This window comes from Saccopteryx bilineata, chromosome 1 (genome assembly GCF_036850765.1).
Source record: "Saccopteryx bilineata isolate mSacBil1 chromosome 1, mSacBil1_pri_phased_curated, whole genome shotgun sequence".
In the NCBI taxonomy this organism is placed as follows: Eukaryota; Metazoa; Chordata; class Mammalia; order Chiroptera; family Emballonuridae; genus Saccopteryx; species Saccopteryx bilineata.
The window spans coordinates 387,022,697-387,038,456 of NC_089490.1; the positions used below are offsets into that span (position 1 = coordinate 387,022,697).

Consider the following 15,760-nt stretch of genomic DNA (forward strand, 5'->3'; position numbering starts at 1 on the left):
GGAACAGAGGGAAAGGGGATGATAGGAGGGGATAAAGCTGAAGGGAAGGGGGGAGGGTGCTATGGAGAAGGGGGTAGGGGAGATGTTGAGGGGAATACAGGGGAGGGGGGTTGCATTCGGGGCAACACTAGAATCTATGTAAACACAATAAATTAAAATCAATAAAAATAATCAGTTCCAGCCAAGTCAGATCCACTTGGATGTTTCTCGAAGAAAAGCCTCTCACCCTGGCTGGTTAGCTCAGTGGTAGAGCATCAGCTCTGCATGTAGATGTCCTGGGTTCAATTCTTGATCAGAGCACACAGCAGAAGCACCCATCTGCTTCTCCACCCCTCTCCTCTCCTTCCTTGTTATCTTTCTCTCTTCCCCTCCCGCAGCCGAGGCTGCATTGCAGCAAAGTTGACCCAGGCACTGAGGATGGCTCCATGGCCTCCGCCTCAGTCACTAGAATGGCTCCAGTTGCAACAGAGAAATAGCCCAGATGGGCAAAACATCGCCCCCTAGTGTGCTTGCTGGGTGAATCCTGGTCTGGTGCATGTGGGAGTCTGTCTCTGCCTCCCTGCTTCTCACTTCAGAAAAAAGGAGAAGGAGGAGGAGAAGGAGGAGGAGGAGAAGGAGAAGGAGGAGAAGGAGAAGAAGGAGAAGGAGAAAGGAGAAAGGAGAAAGAGAAATCCTGTCAACATGGTATAGTTCGAAAAGCACCAGAGCACCTGATTGAAAAGTGACAGGGAGAAGCTGTGGTGACCTGAGAGTGTGTGGACTTGGAATGCAAGTTCTCCAGGAGAGTCAGTTACTAGAAGCCAGGTCAGCTGACCCTCACACTTACCTGTATGTAAGTCTTCTTTTTCAGGTCTAAGTCTCCAATTTCCAAGCTAATGCATTGTTAGCCCTTACCTTATCTTGTTTAGAGAGGACAAGACAGTGCTCAGCATCAAAGAGAGGTTGCCTATCATGTCGTGACATGCAGAGTCAAATGGCAGGAGAAAAAGCCCTCTTCCTTTTTAAAACCATGCTAAGACTAGGGACCTTCATGACTAAAAACTAAAAGTGAGAGAGAGGATGAAGATTGGGCTGAGGTTAGGGTGGCTTGAATTGTCATTCTTCTATAAAGTATGTAGTGAAGTCATTCCAGAGAAAATTAGATGATGCTTGACAAAATGTATAACTATGTACTCTCTGACCTAGCATGCTCCATCCCTGCTATATATACAGAAAAATTCATATATTGGCCCATAGGGGCTATATCTGAGGATGTTATCAGCAGAAAGGAGAGGATTGGAGCAATCTGTCTGTCCATCACCAGGGGAATGGGTATGCAAAAACTGATGGAATACCTTGTATCCATTATAAACAGTAATGGTAACAAAATAGATCATAAAATTGATGCTGAGTGAAAAGAGAAAGAAAGTGAGGACTCTAGCGTGTTGCCACTATGAAAGTAAAAGGTCACACTACTTATTTTATAAGGGTTTTATTCAAATTCAAATCTACAGTCGAAACACATTGACAGTGGGGGTGGAAGAAAGTGTTGTAAACGAGGAAAATAAAGATGTACATTGTTTGCATGAAGCTGCTAATAGTGAGGTGGTGGGGAGGGTAATCAATTCTGCCTTCTGCACGGAAGATTGAGAAAGAAATGTCAAGAGTTTTATTATAGTTCATGTCCATTATCTATTTGCTAAATATTTTCTGAGCATGAGCTATAGGAGGAGCAGAGGAAGTAGCACAGAGAGTCTTGGCCTGAGATTCAGAGGCCATCTTACTACGCCGCCACGCCCTTGGGTTCTCCAAGGCTCAGTCGCTGACACACGTGCACTGCAAAATGCCGCTCCTGCCTCAATTCCAGCTTAACATTCTGCTGTCCAATGGCAAGTAACTTGTAAAGACTGAGGACTGAAACTGAATGAAATTTCTGTTCAACGCAGGAATCTGCAGGGTTAATTAGCACCTTGTAAACATAGTACGATCAGTCATTGCCAAGGTTTCCAAACATCTGCTCTCAGTTCAGGCATTGTTCTTTTGGTCTTCAAAGGCTCAGGTGTTAATGTGTTGGTGCTGCTGCATCTCAGAGCTGATTTCTTTTTGTTCTGGTTTTTTTTTTTTTTTTTTTTGGTATTGGGAAGTTTGTTATTGAAGTAGTTTTTATGTCAAAACAATGAAACTGCATTAATTCACATCATGGAGGGATAAGCTCTATTAGGAAGGCTTCTGTATATATAATTCTTTTAAATGTTTTATTTCTTTAAAATGTTCATTGTTATAAAAGTCAGGATGTAAATGGGCATGTTGGTTTGATTTGTATGACTGTAATACGTTATTCAATAAATGTTTAAATGTAGTGGAGCTAGTAAAAAATAAAAAAATAAAAGTTTGTTTATCCTGAAATATAATAAAGTGGCAGCATTTTTCTAATCCATTTTTACTAATGAACTCTAATAGGTTTTCCATTTCTCTACTCTTTAATTGGATTGCTAGAACTGGATTAGTATTAACGTAACTAAAATGTAGACTTAACATCTACTCTGATATGATGAGAGCAAAATGCAGAATACTTTGCATTAATTGATATATTTGGGAAGCGCAACCATTTGGCAGTGTATTTTTAAAGCACCTGATTTCTCATGTCTCTGATTAATCTGGACCAAGCAGCAGGTTGCCTGTGGATGCTCATATCTTTTATTATTGTGTTTGTTCAGATGTGAGTTTTATTGTCTAGTCTTGAGTATTGTTTTCTTCTCCCTCATGCCCAACCCAGTTACCAAGAATCTTAATTTTCTAATGACATCATTATCTCGATAGCAGCTGTTTTTGATAAAGGATTCTAAAAGTCGAGTAGGTCAGAAGTAGCAGCAAGTGAATTTAGAAGAAACGGACATCTTGTGTATTTTTTTTCCTTTTTAAGTATGAGATGTGCAAGTGATTTTTAAACTGTAGTATGATATAATTTAGGGTATTTATATAACGTTCAGAATGACTCTGGATTTTCGGAGTCTTTGAAATACAATACTATTATCTTTGGCAGGAGTTTCGGGTGGGGTCGTGGAGAGCGCTGCTGAGCCCGGTGTGCTGCCAGTGCTCTGTGAGGACCACCAGTGTTAGGACTGCTCCCTTGCCTGCCACCGCCTCCTCTTCCCACTTAACCTGGTCCTTGTTCTGGGTCTGTCTTCAGCCCAGTTCTCTGTCTCATCTCTCCTACTGAGCTCGTCTCAACCTTAGAACCCCAAGGAGAGACTGGTGGGAGAGATTCTGTATCTGTTCATCATCCTGTGAGGATTTGGGGGGTAGTTGTTAGAATTCTGAGGTTACACAGATATCCTTTGTTTTCTGAAAGACATGGTGTGTTACACTAGTGAAAGGGTTTATGGGTCATTGAATAAAAAATTTTAAGTCTGTCTCTGTTGTCACTTGTAGGATTCAAAAAAAATCTCTAATGTACAGCTATTTAATGCCAACTTAAAATGCTTTAATTTGGAAAGGGTTTTCGACTATCTGAATTATGTAGGAATAACTTGTGGCATTGTTGGGTTTGGTGAATACTGTAATGAATCCTGTAACATATAAAGATGTCATTGCATCCATCCATTCTTAATGTCATTAAATTATAATGGAAATGCTTCCATCCTTGACTGCCAGCACAAGCCTGCATTCTTTTCCCTGGTTCTCTGAAAGCTTTCCTTCTGCCTTTTAGTTATTGCTGCCACCTAATGTCTCAAAATAAAATTGCGATGGGTTTGCTTTTCCAAAAGATCTGCACTAATATGCAGTTTCTGAAAATAATTGTTTGAGAGCAACAGTTGTTTTTCCTCTATACTCTTAAATAATAGGACTCGTAAGTGCTTTCTTATTGAGGAGGGATAATGGGTAGCATATATTCCACTAGTGAAAGGTGCAAGTACTAAAGCAGGGAGGAACTTAATAGCCCTAATCCCTACTACAGGACAGCGATTTTCAACTTTTCCATCTCATGGCACACATAAACTAATTACTGAAATCCTGTGGCACGCCAAAAAAACATATATTTTTTTGCTGATCTGATAAAAAATAGGGGTAATTTTGATTCATTCACACTAGACAGCTATTGTTATGTTGACTACTATCCTATTTTTTTACTTGACCATCTAAGGGAAAAGAGGTCAGTGCCCCTAGCTAAATAGTCAAGTATTGCATGTTTTAAAAATTCTTGGCAGCACACTGGTTGAAAATCACTGCTCTAGGACAGTTTGCCAGTGAGCCAATGGGTTCTGATATCTTAAACTGACTTTATAAAGACTATTTTATGTGTAGCATTTTAACAGACATTTCGGGTGTTGCTGTTTCTCTTGGGCACACTAGAAATAAGTTATTCATCCTTTATAATTCTGATTGTTAAAGCAAAGTCAAGTGACTATAAAATCTCACCTTCGACTACTGTAGTTGGCTTAATTGTTAACAGATCTTTTATAGAGTTGATTCCCAAGAACCCCTGGTGGGAATAGAACCAATTGAATAAAATAAAGATGGATTTGGACCTGCTGTTATTAATTACGTTTAGATACAATCCCTACTCAGGTGTGCATGCATCCCAATTAAATACAGTTTGCTTTGCCATCATCCTTTATTTACAGATTTTGAGACAGGTTTCGGTGACCTTGTTCAGGCCATCCTGACCGAATTGTCCAAGTATGATCTTGAGACAGCCTCAAGTGATTGGCTTACTGCTAAATAAAAAACCCTTACTGAGTTCCTTTGAGCTACTAATTTTGTTAGTCTATTGGAAAAGTTCCTGTTACTCCTATCAGGTTTATCTGGCACAGTTCTTTATGAGCTTTAGCAGACTGATTATAATTTCATTTTCTTTTTTTGCTACTGAAACCTTTCTTTCCTAATATCATACTCCACAGTTTTATTAAACATTGCTATCAGATTTCTGTTTATTATCCAGTTATTACTGATATTTTTCTGAACTGAATACTGGATGAAGGCTGATGATGGCTTTAATGTAGTGGTTAAGGAGCCAGCTTCTGAAGTCAAATTCCTAAGTTTGAATTCCTTCTCTATGATCTTGGATGAGTTGTTTTACTGCTGTGAACTTCAGTTTCCTACTATGTAAAAGGGAAATAATGTAGTTGTTGGGATGGTTAAAGATAGATAGATAGATAGATAGATAGATGATAGATGAAGAGATGAATAATTCATTTCATTATATATTTGGTTAAAATAAATCCAGCGATATTTATATGATGATTCTTGCAATTATTTCTTATTCAGGGTTTGTCTTTGTCTTTCCAGGGCTGAGGAATCCATAGGATACCTGAGCATTAATCATGTACCTAATTATGTATGTTTATTCATAGCTTCTCAATTGTGTTATAGCCCCAGTCTTTGGTAAGGTAATTGAGGAGCAGGAATACAGAAAGACTAAGATGTGACTTGGGCTTTCAACGCCGTATGGGTTAGTAGGGAAGCATGGTTTACTAGAGACTTCAGTCTGACCCAGTCTCGGGGCATCTGAAGAGAATGCTTCTCTCACTTCCCAGACAAGCTCAAACTTTCCAGGCATAGGCTCCCGTGGCACTCTGTAATTTGTAATGACATCCTTATTTTAATTCTTTTTGTTTAGTGCCTCTCTCTTCCTACCCAAACATATTCTCCATGATTCCAGAAACTGATCTTTCTTTCTGGTTTTGCTGGATAATTGAGCTTTTATTTTAGAAAAAACAGAAGTGTGTTGTATGTGACTTGTCTCAAGTCACACAATTTCTGAAATAGTTATAAGTAGTTATAACTCGAGTTTCCATTCTCTTACACTGCAGTACTCCCTGCTCTTCTCCTGTACTATGAAAACTTAAGATCTAGAGATGGGTTAAGCAATATCTACAAATAACTATTACAGAGGCAGAAGAGACCTACTCCAAGGGGCTATGGAAATCGGAAGGGGAATGTAAGTTCTGTGGTCAGGAGAGAGGTGGTAGGTACAAAAAGGCTTAATGACAGAGGAGACATTTGAACTGTACACACATGGATAGATTTTGAATAGGAAGGTATGGGAAAGGTCACTCCAGCCATAAATAGTATTTTATGTCATCGTATGTATCATTTTGGTATTGAAATCTTTAATCCCGGTATTTTTTTTAAAAGCTATAAAATATATGTTAGCAGGCTAATGATCTTTTTGTCTTATTTCAGTGAACAACGTGGGGATGTCATATGAGTATCCTGAATACTTTTTGGAGATTCCTGACTTGGACAGTGTAAGTCTTTCTTTGTTTATGGTAACAAAGGGGATGCGTACGGGTATTTGGGAGGCAATGTGATGTAATGGTTCAGGCTGTGAGCTCCCGAGTCTGGCTGCCTGAGGTTCATGCCCTGGCTCTTCTTCTACTTGCTACCTGAGTTACTCTGAGGGTGATTGCATCCATACTGGTGTCTGTTCCTTGCCTGTGAAATAGACCTCATGGGAATGTTAGAAGGATTGAAAGAGAAAATATTTACAACTTCATTTGTACAGTACCAGCTTCAGTAATAGCTCTAGTTTTATTAAAGTTATTATATAGCAATATACTAGTTGATTCAGGTAAACAAGCTCTACCAGAATGCAAGATGAAAGCTATATCCTTGATACATGCATAATTTTATTTTATTTTTTGAAATTTTCTGAAGCTGGAAACGGGGAGAGACAGACAGACTCCCGCATGCTCCCGACCGGGATCCACCCGGCACACCCACGGGGGTGGGGGGTGGGGGCGGGCGACGGCGACGATGCTCTGCCCACCAGGGGGCGACGCTTTGCCCCTCCGGGCGTCGCTCTGTTGCTACCAGAGCCACTCTAGCGCCTGGGGCAGAGGCCAAGGAGCCATCCCCAGCGCCCGGGCCATCTTTGCTCCAATGGAGCCTCGCTGAGGTAGGGGAAGAGAGAGACAGAGAGGAAGGAGAGGGGGAGGGGTGGAGAAGCAGATGGGCGCTTCTCCTGTGTGCCCGGCCGGGAATCGAACCCGGACTTCTGCACGCCAGGCCAACGCTCTACCACTGAGCCAACCGGCCAGGGCTCATGCATAATTTTTAAATAAAGACTAGAAAAACATGCCTGACCAGGTGGTGGTGCAGTGGATAAAGCATCGACCTGGGGTGCTGCAGACCCAGGTTTGAAATCTAATGTCATAGGCTTGAGTGCGGGCTCACCAGCTTGAGTGCAGGGTCACTGGCTTGAGCTTGAGATCATCGACATGATCCCGTGGCTGCTGGCTTGAGCCCAAAGGGCACTGGCTTGAGCAAGGGGTCACTGGCTCGGCTGGAGCCCCCTACCCCCTTTCCATCAAGGCATGTATAAAAAGTAATCAGTGAACAACTAAAGTGATGCAACTAAGAGTTGACGGTTCTCATCTCTCTCCCTGCCTGCCTGCCTGCCTGCCTGCCTGTCTCTCTCTTCCTCTCATTTAAAAAAAAAAAAAAAAGATTAGAAAAACCTATCAATGAAAGAATATGTGAAATTTTTTAAAATTATTGAAAATCTTAGTTTCAATTATTTCTCCTTTCTGTATTCGCAGAGGGGAAATTATAAACTATTCATATGTATTTCAGATGAAGTGTGTCTTTTTGCTTTCAGATTTTATTTGCACATATACATTGGGTTTTGCATATTAGCATGGATTGCCACTCTTTTTAGAAAAGCACTGGAACACTGAGAGTAAAATACAGTGTCTCTCCGCCTAACCCCTGTCACTTCGCAAGGTCTCTGTTCTACCTGGGCAGACTTCCAGTGCGTCTCCAGATCATTCATAAATATATAAAATATGGACGTTTCCATGATCAAACCTATATATAAAATAATTATTTTTCTTTTGCAGTTCATCAAGAAACTGATAAATATTAATATCCTTTCTGTTTGTAAGGTAAGCAGCTTCTTTATAAATGTATCATCCGTTTTGGTTCTTTCAAAATCAGTTTGTTCATTTCAGTCAACTGTTCTTTTGATTTAAGTGTATATTCCAGATGAAAATGGTCTATTTCCTTAGGTCTTCAGGAAATACATAGAGAGAGCTGAAGACCAAGCAGGCGTCTGTATACTTTTGCTCTTTTAACAACTGAACATTTATTAAATGCCTCCGTTGTGTGCAAACACTATGTAGGCCTGGGGACTGCACAAACTAACTTAGGATGAAGATTGATATTTTACTGAGTTTTCATCAGGGTGCAAGTCATCGCTGGTAGATTGTTTCCATTTTGTCTTTTCTGTGATACATGGAAGTTGATGAGTTAAAGATTGTGGTCAAGTATCTTATGGGAAGTATGGGGCAATAAAGTAAGGAGAGTGAGCTTTTTAGCCACACCTAAAAACTACTCTAGTTTCTAGCTCTTAGGCATACATCATAGCCATGTTGATTGTACGTGTTGACCAAAGACACCGGAACTAATATATGCTAAAAGGAACACTAGCTAGCAAATATGAGCATCTGACTACCATTTTTCTGTACTTTTAAGATAAACCAACCATACCTTGATTATGCATACCAGATCATCAGAAAATATTGCCTGAGTCAGAATTCCCATGGGTCATGTCAGATAATTTGAATTTGAATATACTGATGGAAAATCTAAATCCATTTTCAATAACTCGTATACACTAGTTTAAGGAAATCAAAAAATACTTAACTCAAAACTATTAGAATTGACCTGATAAATATAAATAGGCACATCATTATTCATTTTTACTTTATGTTCTAATCTTGATCTTTTTCTGTCTTGTGAATGGTTAAAGAACAATTTTCCTTGTGTCTTCATGTTCTGAAAAATTATAACACTTACATGGTTCATTCAAGTCCAAGGACCCTAAAATCTTAAGCCTTATCCAACTTCTCATGTATGGCTGTGTTTCTCCTTATGTAATCTATGTGTTGCTTTCAATGTGTTTAGTTAATTCAGTGTTTATATGGTTTGATCAATATGGCTGATTCAGGTAAACCAGCTCTGTCATAAGGAGAGCTACATCCTTAATGTATACGTACCTTGTAACACTGGTAGCTTGCTGTTTAAAGGCACATCAAACAAATCGTATTTTAATATGAAAAATAATTTTATAAAACAAATAATTGCTATTTTTTTTCATTGTTACTGACCCAGGATTTTTCTCACATAAGATTCAGTTTAAGCGAGGTACACTGCTAACAGAGTGAGAACAAGAGCACAAAATTGGTGCTTCTAAATCATGGTTAATATGAACGTAGCTCTGTTGCTCTAAAGGCAGTTCCCTTGGCATATTTATATAAGTATAATTGTCCTTCAATAATCTGTATGAAGTTAATTAAATAACTCCCCATTTACTAGTTATGTAACCTGAGCAATTACTTCCTCTGTGCTTCCGTCTATAAATCGAAGATGATCATTCTTTTTACCTCACAGAGTTGTTCTGGAAATTAAACAAGGTAATGTGTGTAAACTTCTTATAATAGTGCCCAGATCATAGTAAGAGCTCTAAAAAATGTTGCTATTATTTAGTAGAACTCAGAGTTGATAGTGATTTCTACTAAATATATGCAACTATAACTTTATTTTTAGCGAGCAACTTTTTTTTAATGAAAATTATTATTTCTAGCCTATAATTTTTATGTTTTGTGGATTTCCTTTTGAAATGGCTGGGGCATATCATTGCTTTGATAATCTTTTCTAATACATCTAGCCAAATGCTTAAAAATAATGAATGTTGAAATTATGTTTGTGTGTTTCATAATATACTGTAATGAGTTGATGATGAAAAATATGTTTAAGTGTTTAAATTTTACTTTATAGAATTAGTACTAGCTCCAAATTAGTCAAATTAGTCTCCTGATCATTTTAATTCCTCTGTCAAGTAAACTGGATAAAGTTCTGCACTAGACACGTTAGTATTTTCTCCTGCTCGTCAGAACTTAAGTGATGTGTACATGTATAGTATAAAACTGTGGCCGCCTCTCTCTCCCAGAGCATGCAGTTTTGGTTGGCAGTAGAGAGAATACTAATGATGAAAGGCCAAGGTCCTGCCCTTGATCTGTGAGAGCCGGTCCACTTGCTGGGCTCCATGGCCACGCGCTGCATCCTCCGGCAGCATGCAAGCACAGACCAGCACGTACTGGTGGTGGTCACCTCGTGTCCCTGCTTGAAGATGAGTGGTATGGGGGGAAATGTGGATAGAGCAGCTCAAATCCAACAGCACTGTAGAGAACCTTTCAGTTTGTTAGAAAATGAAGACGGAAGAATGAGCCACCAGTCCTAATATCATTCTTCCTCTTCCACTTTCTCTTTTCACATTGGTGTATCTGCTTGTTCCCATGAAGTGAGACAGTGGAGACAAATGCTGACGTGTTAAACATGCCATATCAAATATTGTGAACCATATTGATGGGAAGTGTCACAAGCAGAACTGGATAATGCTTACAATTTTTCTATGTAAACTTATTTTTTTTGTTTGGCAAATCAAATCTCACAGAGCCCTCAGGCAGTTTGCTATTGAAAATACTTCTTCATTAAGCCAAATAATCATTCTTTATCTTTAGCATAAATATGGATACTCCTATACTTTTGTGAATACATGTTTATTGGAAAAACAGTTTAAAACTTTATTTGGTCGTCATGGAGCTCACAACCTTCGGAGGACAGTTTCATTATGCTGGGGCCAGGATCGGGGGAGCCGCCATCTCTAGCACGGTTGAGGGGTGCAGGTGTGAGATGGTCGGACGCTCAGCGGGAGGGAGTGGTGTGTAGCAGCGAAGGCCGGAAGGTAAGTGAGGACAGGATTGTGCAGGACCCCGAGTGCTGTGCTCAAAAGGATGGAAAGCATAGGAAGCTCTAAAGTAGAAGTAAGGTGTGGTCTGATCTACACTTTAGAAGGGCAGGACCAGAGGCAGAGGGACATGGCACTATGTATGCCATGGTACGTGGGTTTGTTTCATTTAGACTGAGGAAAGGGCATTCACTTTGATGAAGTTTTGCGGGTGGCACTCCACAGTTTAGTGCTCTCTCAGCTGCTGGCATTTGCCCTGTGGTATATTTTGATGAATTTTGCCTATTGTCCTTTTGTTGACTGTGTTATGTCGCCAGGGCCAGGGCTACAGTTTTAGTAGCAATGGTTGTTTGGAGCCCTCAGGTAACTTTAAAGAAGATGAGAATTAGTCTTGCCCTAGAATCTTACAAGGTTTTATGGGAGCTGGACATCAGGGGAATTAGGGTGTGGACGTCTTCAGCCTAAAGCCACAATAGATGCATCAAAAAGATTTATATAAGAAAGAGAACAACCTCTTCTCACCATTGACACTGGTCAAAGTGTTATATCCTTACCAAACCACGGTAAGGGTTAACTCTCTGCAAAGCATGCCGGGAGTTTAGAAGTGTTTGCTGGTGGGGCCCCAGCACCTTTTCAGTTCTGTGCTAGGCCATGAGCATGAATGACCTGGCTTTGCATTCCTTCCAAGTCCATGTGCTCCTGTCCCATATCAGGAGGTCAGACAATTGTAAAAACCCCCTAAGTTTCATACTCCAACAGAAGGATAATAAAAGTGGAATATCCTGACCAAAGGAATTACAGGTGGTCACCAGACGAAGTGGTGGTGACTGCCACAGAAGAATCCTGGGGAAGAAATACATAGTAACTGAACACTTTTGCCTATAGGTCTCTGAGGGTTAATAATGGAGCCCATTTTAGCTCTTTCTCCCATTTTAGCTCAGGCCACTGAGCTCTCCAGCCCATCTGATCATTTCACTCATCTTACTGGGTAATTCAGGTTTGTTCCTTTCTCCCCTCTCAGAGACTCACTTAACTGGGTCTTCCCTTTACCAGGCACGATACTGTTAGTTGAGGCAACCTAAGGCGTGTTTAGTGGCCTTGTTGCTTGCTTTTCAAGTTTTGTTTTCAAATCTTTCAGGGTTAAATTTAGTCTTGTTTTTGCTCCCTGCAGAGCAGGTAACTGCTCAGGTGAGAAGAGCAGTGATTTGTGGAAATTTATATAGATGGCCAATGTGGCGGATAGATTGACTCCAACCTGGAAGAGAGCCCTACTAGCTAGGGTTTTTTCCTTGTGATTTCAGACGCTCTGTGGCTAAAATCTAAGATAATGACCTTCAGAGCAGAAATGGTGGTGTTTAGAGGTCATTAAACCTCCAGCTGTTGAACTACACTCTCCTAAAATAGTTTTGGTTTTATGCCTGGAGGGCTTTCCATCTCAGAATCCTGTGAGAATTTGCAAATGAAATTGTGCTGCTTTTGATTATTAGAAAAATTGTAGAAAAGGAAGAAGTGACACCACTCTAGGTAAAAACAAGTCCAGTTTCAACAGGTAGTATACTGAGATTCACACCAATTCAAAGACAAGATCTTATCTTGTTTTGTTTCTGATTTGAGATGACCTATTTTAGCTTCTGTCAGATTTGGAGTTGCTTTCTTTCTCCTGGCCTGATTTTTTGTTGTTCTTTGTTTGTTTTGTTTTTAATTTAATAGACTTGAGCCCAAAGGTCACTGGCTTGAGCAAGGGGCCATTGGCTCATCTGGAGCCCCCCCCCAAGTCAAGGCATGTATGAGAAACAATCAATGAACAACTAAAAGTGATGCAACTATGAGTTGATGCTTCTCATCTCTCTCTCTTCCTCTCTCTCTCTAAAAGAAAATAAAAATAAATAAAAAACAAAAATAATCAAACAAAAACGGTGTGAGGATCTCAAGACACCACAGACTCTTCATTCCTTTTCAGATGGGCACTGCCCAAACAATATTACCTGAACTTGTCTGCAGCTCCCTGAGGGTGGGAAAACCATGCCTCCCAATGGCACTGGACCCAGAAGTACTACGGGGCTTAGTGAAGGGGGCTCATAGGGAGTGGCGCTGCCTATACCTGCATCCCTCAGGAAATTTCCAGGCTACCATTCTGACAAATGGAGGGAATGTTCCAACCTTCTTTCTTACCTTCTTAGTGCAGAGAAGGAAGTGGGTGAGGGTGTGCCCCAAGATAAAGTTTATTAACAACCTTCACATAGAGTGAAAGACCTGCTGAGTTTGGTTTGCTTTATTTGGGGACAGAGAGGAAGAGTCTTAAGCAGAGGAACATAATTTAATTTAGTTCTTTCTTCATCAGATATTCAGCAAACTGGGCACTTGAAACTATATCTTGACAGTTTTAAGAAGTGCAGGATTGGCTGTAAGAAGTGCAGATGTTCAAAGTGAAGATGTGAAACATGGCAACACACACATCTGCTCAAGGACAGTCAGTTCTACCTCCGAATTATTTTGCAAATCAAGTCACTTTTTTTCACCCCCAGTGATAGTTTCCAAATTCCAAGCCCCGAAGTTTCTCAGTTGGCCCTACTAGAATAGCCTAACCAGTCTTTTTCATCCAATTTATCTCCTACTGTCCACAGACTAGCCAAATGGTGTTTTACATCCGCTCGTGTCACACCCCGTTCAATCCGTCAGTGACTTCTCCTTTTCCTCAACTCCAGGCTCTGTAATGAGACCCAACGGGAGGGACACACCTGATTTGGCCCCTGCTCACCTCCTAGGTTCACTTCCGGTCTCTCCGCCTCCAACTCTCTGTGCTCAGGTCAAGGCACCTTCATTCAGTCTTCTGAACCTCGTGTTCCCTCAGGCTGGTCTCTCTCCATGGAAGGCTTCCTCGTCCCCTACTTTGCTAATTCTATTCATCCTTCAGTTCTCAACTAAGGATTGTGTCCTTGACTTGGTGTGAGGGAGATAAGGAACCTTCCTGATGCCTCCAGATGAGACTAGGTCTTTTGGGCAGTTTCAGCGCATACTGCCTCTTCCCTTCTCTCAGCTTTTCATTTGTCGTTTAGTGTCTGTCTCTCAGATGACAGGCCGTGCGAGGCTGCTGGAGCCACGTCCTTTTCCTTTCCTGCCATTTGCTACCCCAGGTCTCACAGACGGCGGGTATACAGCGAATGCTTTTGAATAAAAAAACAGAGAAAGAATTAAAAATCTGAAAATTCTAGTCATTTGGGAATAAGGATCACACTTAATACTGTATGTGGCCCTAGAAGGCTAAACTTAGATCAATTGTTGGTATTTACACTGAAGTAAATGTGAGGACTTCCTAATAATGCATTGAGTCTGCCAGAGGAGAGCGGGCAGAAGGTGAGTTCCTTTTCTGACTCTGGTCAGAGGTTGCGGACCAATAGTCTGTGGGCTGAATGTGCCCTATCAACATACTTTGGTTGGCTCAAGCCGCGTTTTCAAAACTGGGCCATTTTTCCTGCCCTGGCCGGATTGCTGAGTTAGTTAGAGCATCATCCTGCTACGCCAAGGTTGTGGGTTCGATCGCCAGTCAGGGAACATACAAAAATCAACCAATGAATGCATAAATAAGTGGAACAACAAATTAATGTTTTCCCTCCTTCCTCTCCCTTTCTTCTGCTTTCTCTCTCTAACATCAATAAATTTTTAAAAATAATTTTTTTTTAAAGCTTGAATGTTTCACACCTAAATTTCTAGCTTCTGTTGGGGAAAGTCTGAAAATCAAATAATACACAGTTGAACTGCTGATTGGCAACATGATTAGAGCTGAGTAGCAGCTAAATATGCTAAATAGTTAGGCCTGCAATCTCCAGATTACCACAGTCCCCACTAGTCCCTATTGTCTGAATTGCTATACTAGTGTATGTTACCTACCTGGCACTTTTAGGCATTTGAGTTTACATTTCCCTTTCTGAATAACTCCAAATATTCAGTCTACTCAAATTGCAGAACTGCTTGGTGATGCTGAGGGATTAGGAAGGCTTTAACTAAATAAATCTCTTCCATTCCTATGATTTTCTGAAATAAAAGCACCTGGAGTAGGAGGCCCTTTGCATGCTTTTGGAAAGCTAGCCTTTTCCTTCCGGTATAAGTGTGTACTCATTGGATGTTACTCATCCAGAAGTAAGTTGATGCAGTGCTCTGTCCATGGATGATAAATATTTGCATGGATGGACAGATGGATGAAAAGCACAGGTGAAGCGTTTGTTTCCTTTCTCCTACATGGGATTTGCCTCGGGCATGTGACACGGTACCAGCAGGGGGAGCCCTCTATTAATTTGGAAATCTATGGGAAGAATCTTTGTTCATCAGTCTAATTGTATTTAATTTAGGGATTATGCTAAGAATTTTACCCCCTCCCCCAACCCTGCCCTAAGAATTCAAGTTAACAACATTAGGAAATTAATAAATTACAGAAAGGAGAGTATGACCTTCACTGCTGAGCCCCACACTGGGCTTTTCTAGATGAAGACATTCCAAGTTAATATCTAGAGTCTTTTAATTCAATTGAAAGCAGCAATCATTATGCTCCTAAAAATTTCTAACTAATTGGGTTTTGTGGTAATGGGCTGTTCCAAATGTAACTACAAAGGGAGGGGTTTGCCCAGTTGAGTGACAGCCACTCTTTAGTTTTTGTCTTTAAAAAAATGGAATAGTTGTAGATTGGATCTAAGGTTCTTTCTAGCTCAGAGTATAGCTAGTACAATACAGGAGAAATTTCTTTTACGTAGGCGAAAATGTAAAAACCTCTTTGACAACTTTAGGGATTCTTTTCCTAAAATTTCTTTTTTTAAAGAAGTCAGCTTATTTGGGGAAAATTTAAGTGATGGAGACTCTTAGCATCTTATAGAATGCTAAATTTCAAAGAACATTCTATGACGATATATGTGTTCTTTTTATTTTAAACTTTTTTTAGAATTTATAAGCTATGACTTTAGAGTCATTGTTATTAATTGACATACAGCCCTCTGTTTTGGAAAGTTCTTTTCTTTTTCTTTTGTTAAATTATTTTAA

The 15,760-nt window shown here is 40.2% G+C and overlaps 1 protein-coding gene across 1 annotated transcript in view; it reads left to right on the plus strand.

The window, feature by feature from the left end:
• Nucleotides 1-15,760, plus strand: part of HSD17B12 (hydroxysteroid 17-beta dehydrogenase 12) — a 158,050-nt gene that overhangs the window by 112,241 nt on the left and 30,049 nt on the right. The window contains exons 5-6 of the mRNA XM_066251322.1: nucleotides 6,166-6,230; nucleotides 7,824-7,868. Coding sequence (XP_066107419.1) covers nucleotides 6,166-6,230; nucleotides 7,824-7,868 — 110 coding nt within the window. The remainder of the gene's footprint in view (nucleotides 1-6,165; nucleotides 6,231-7,823; nucleotides 7,869-15,760) is intronic.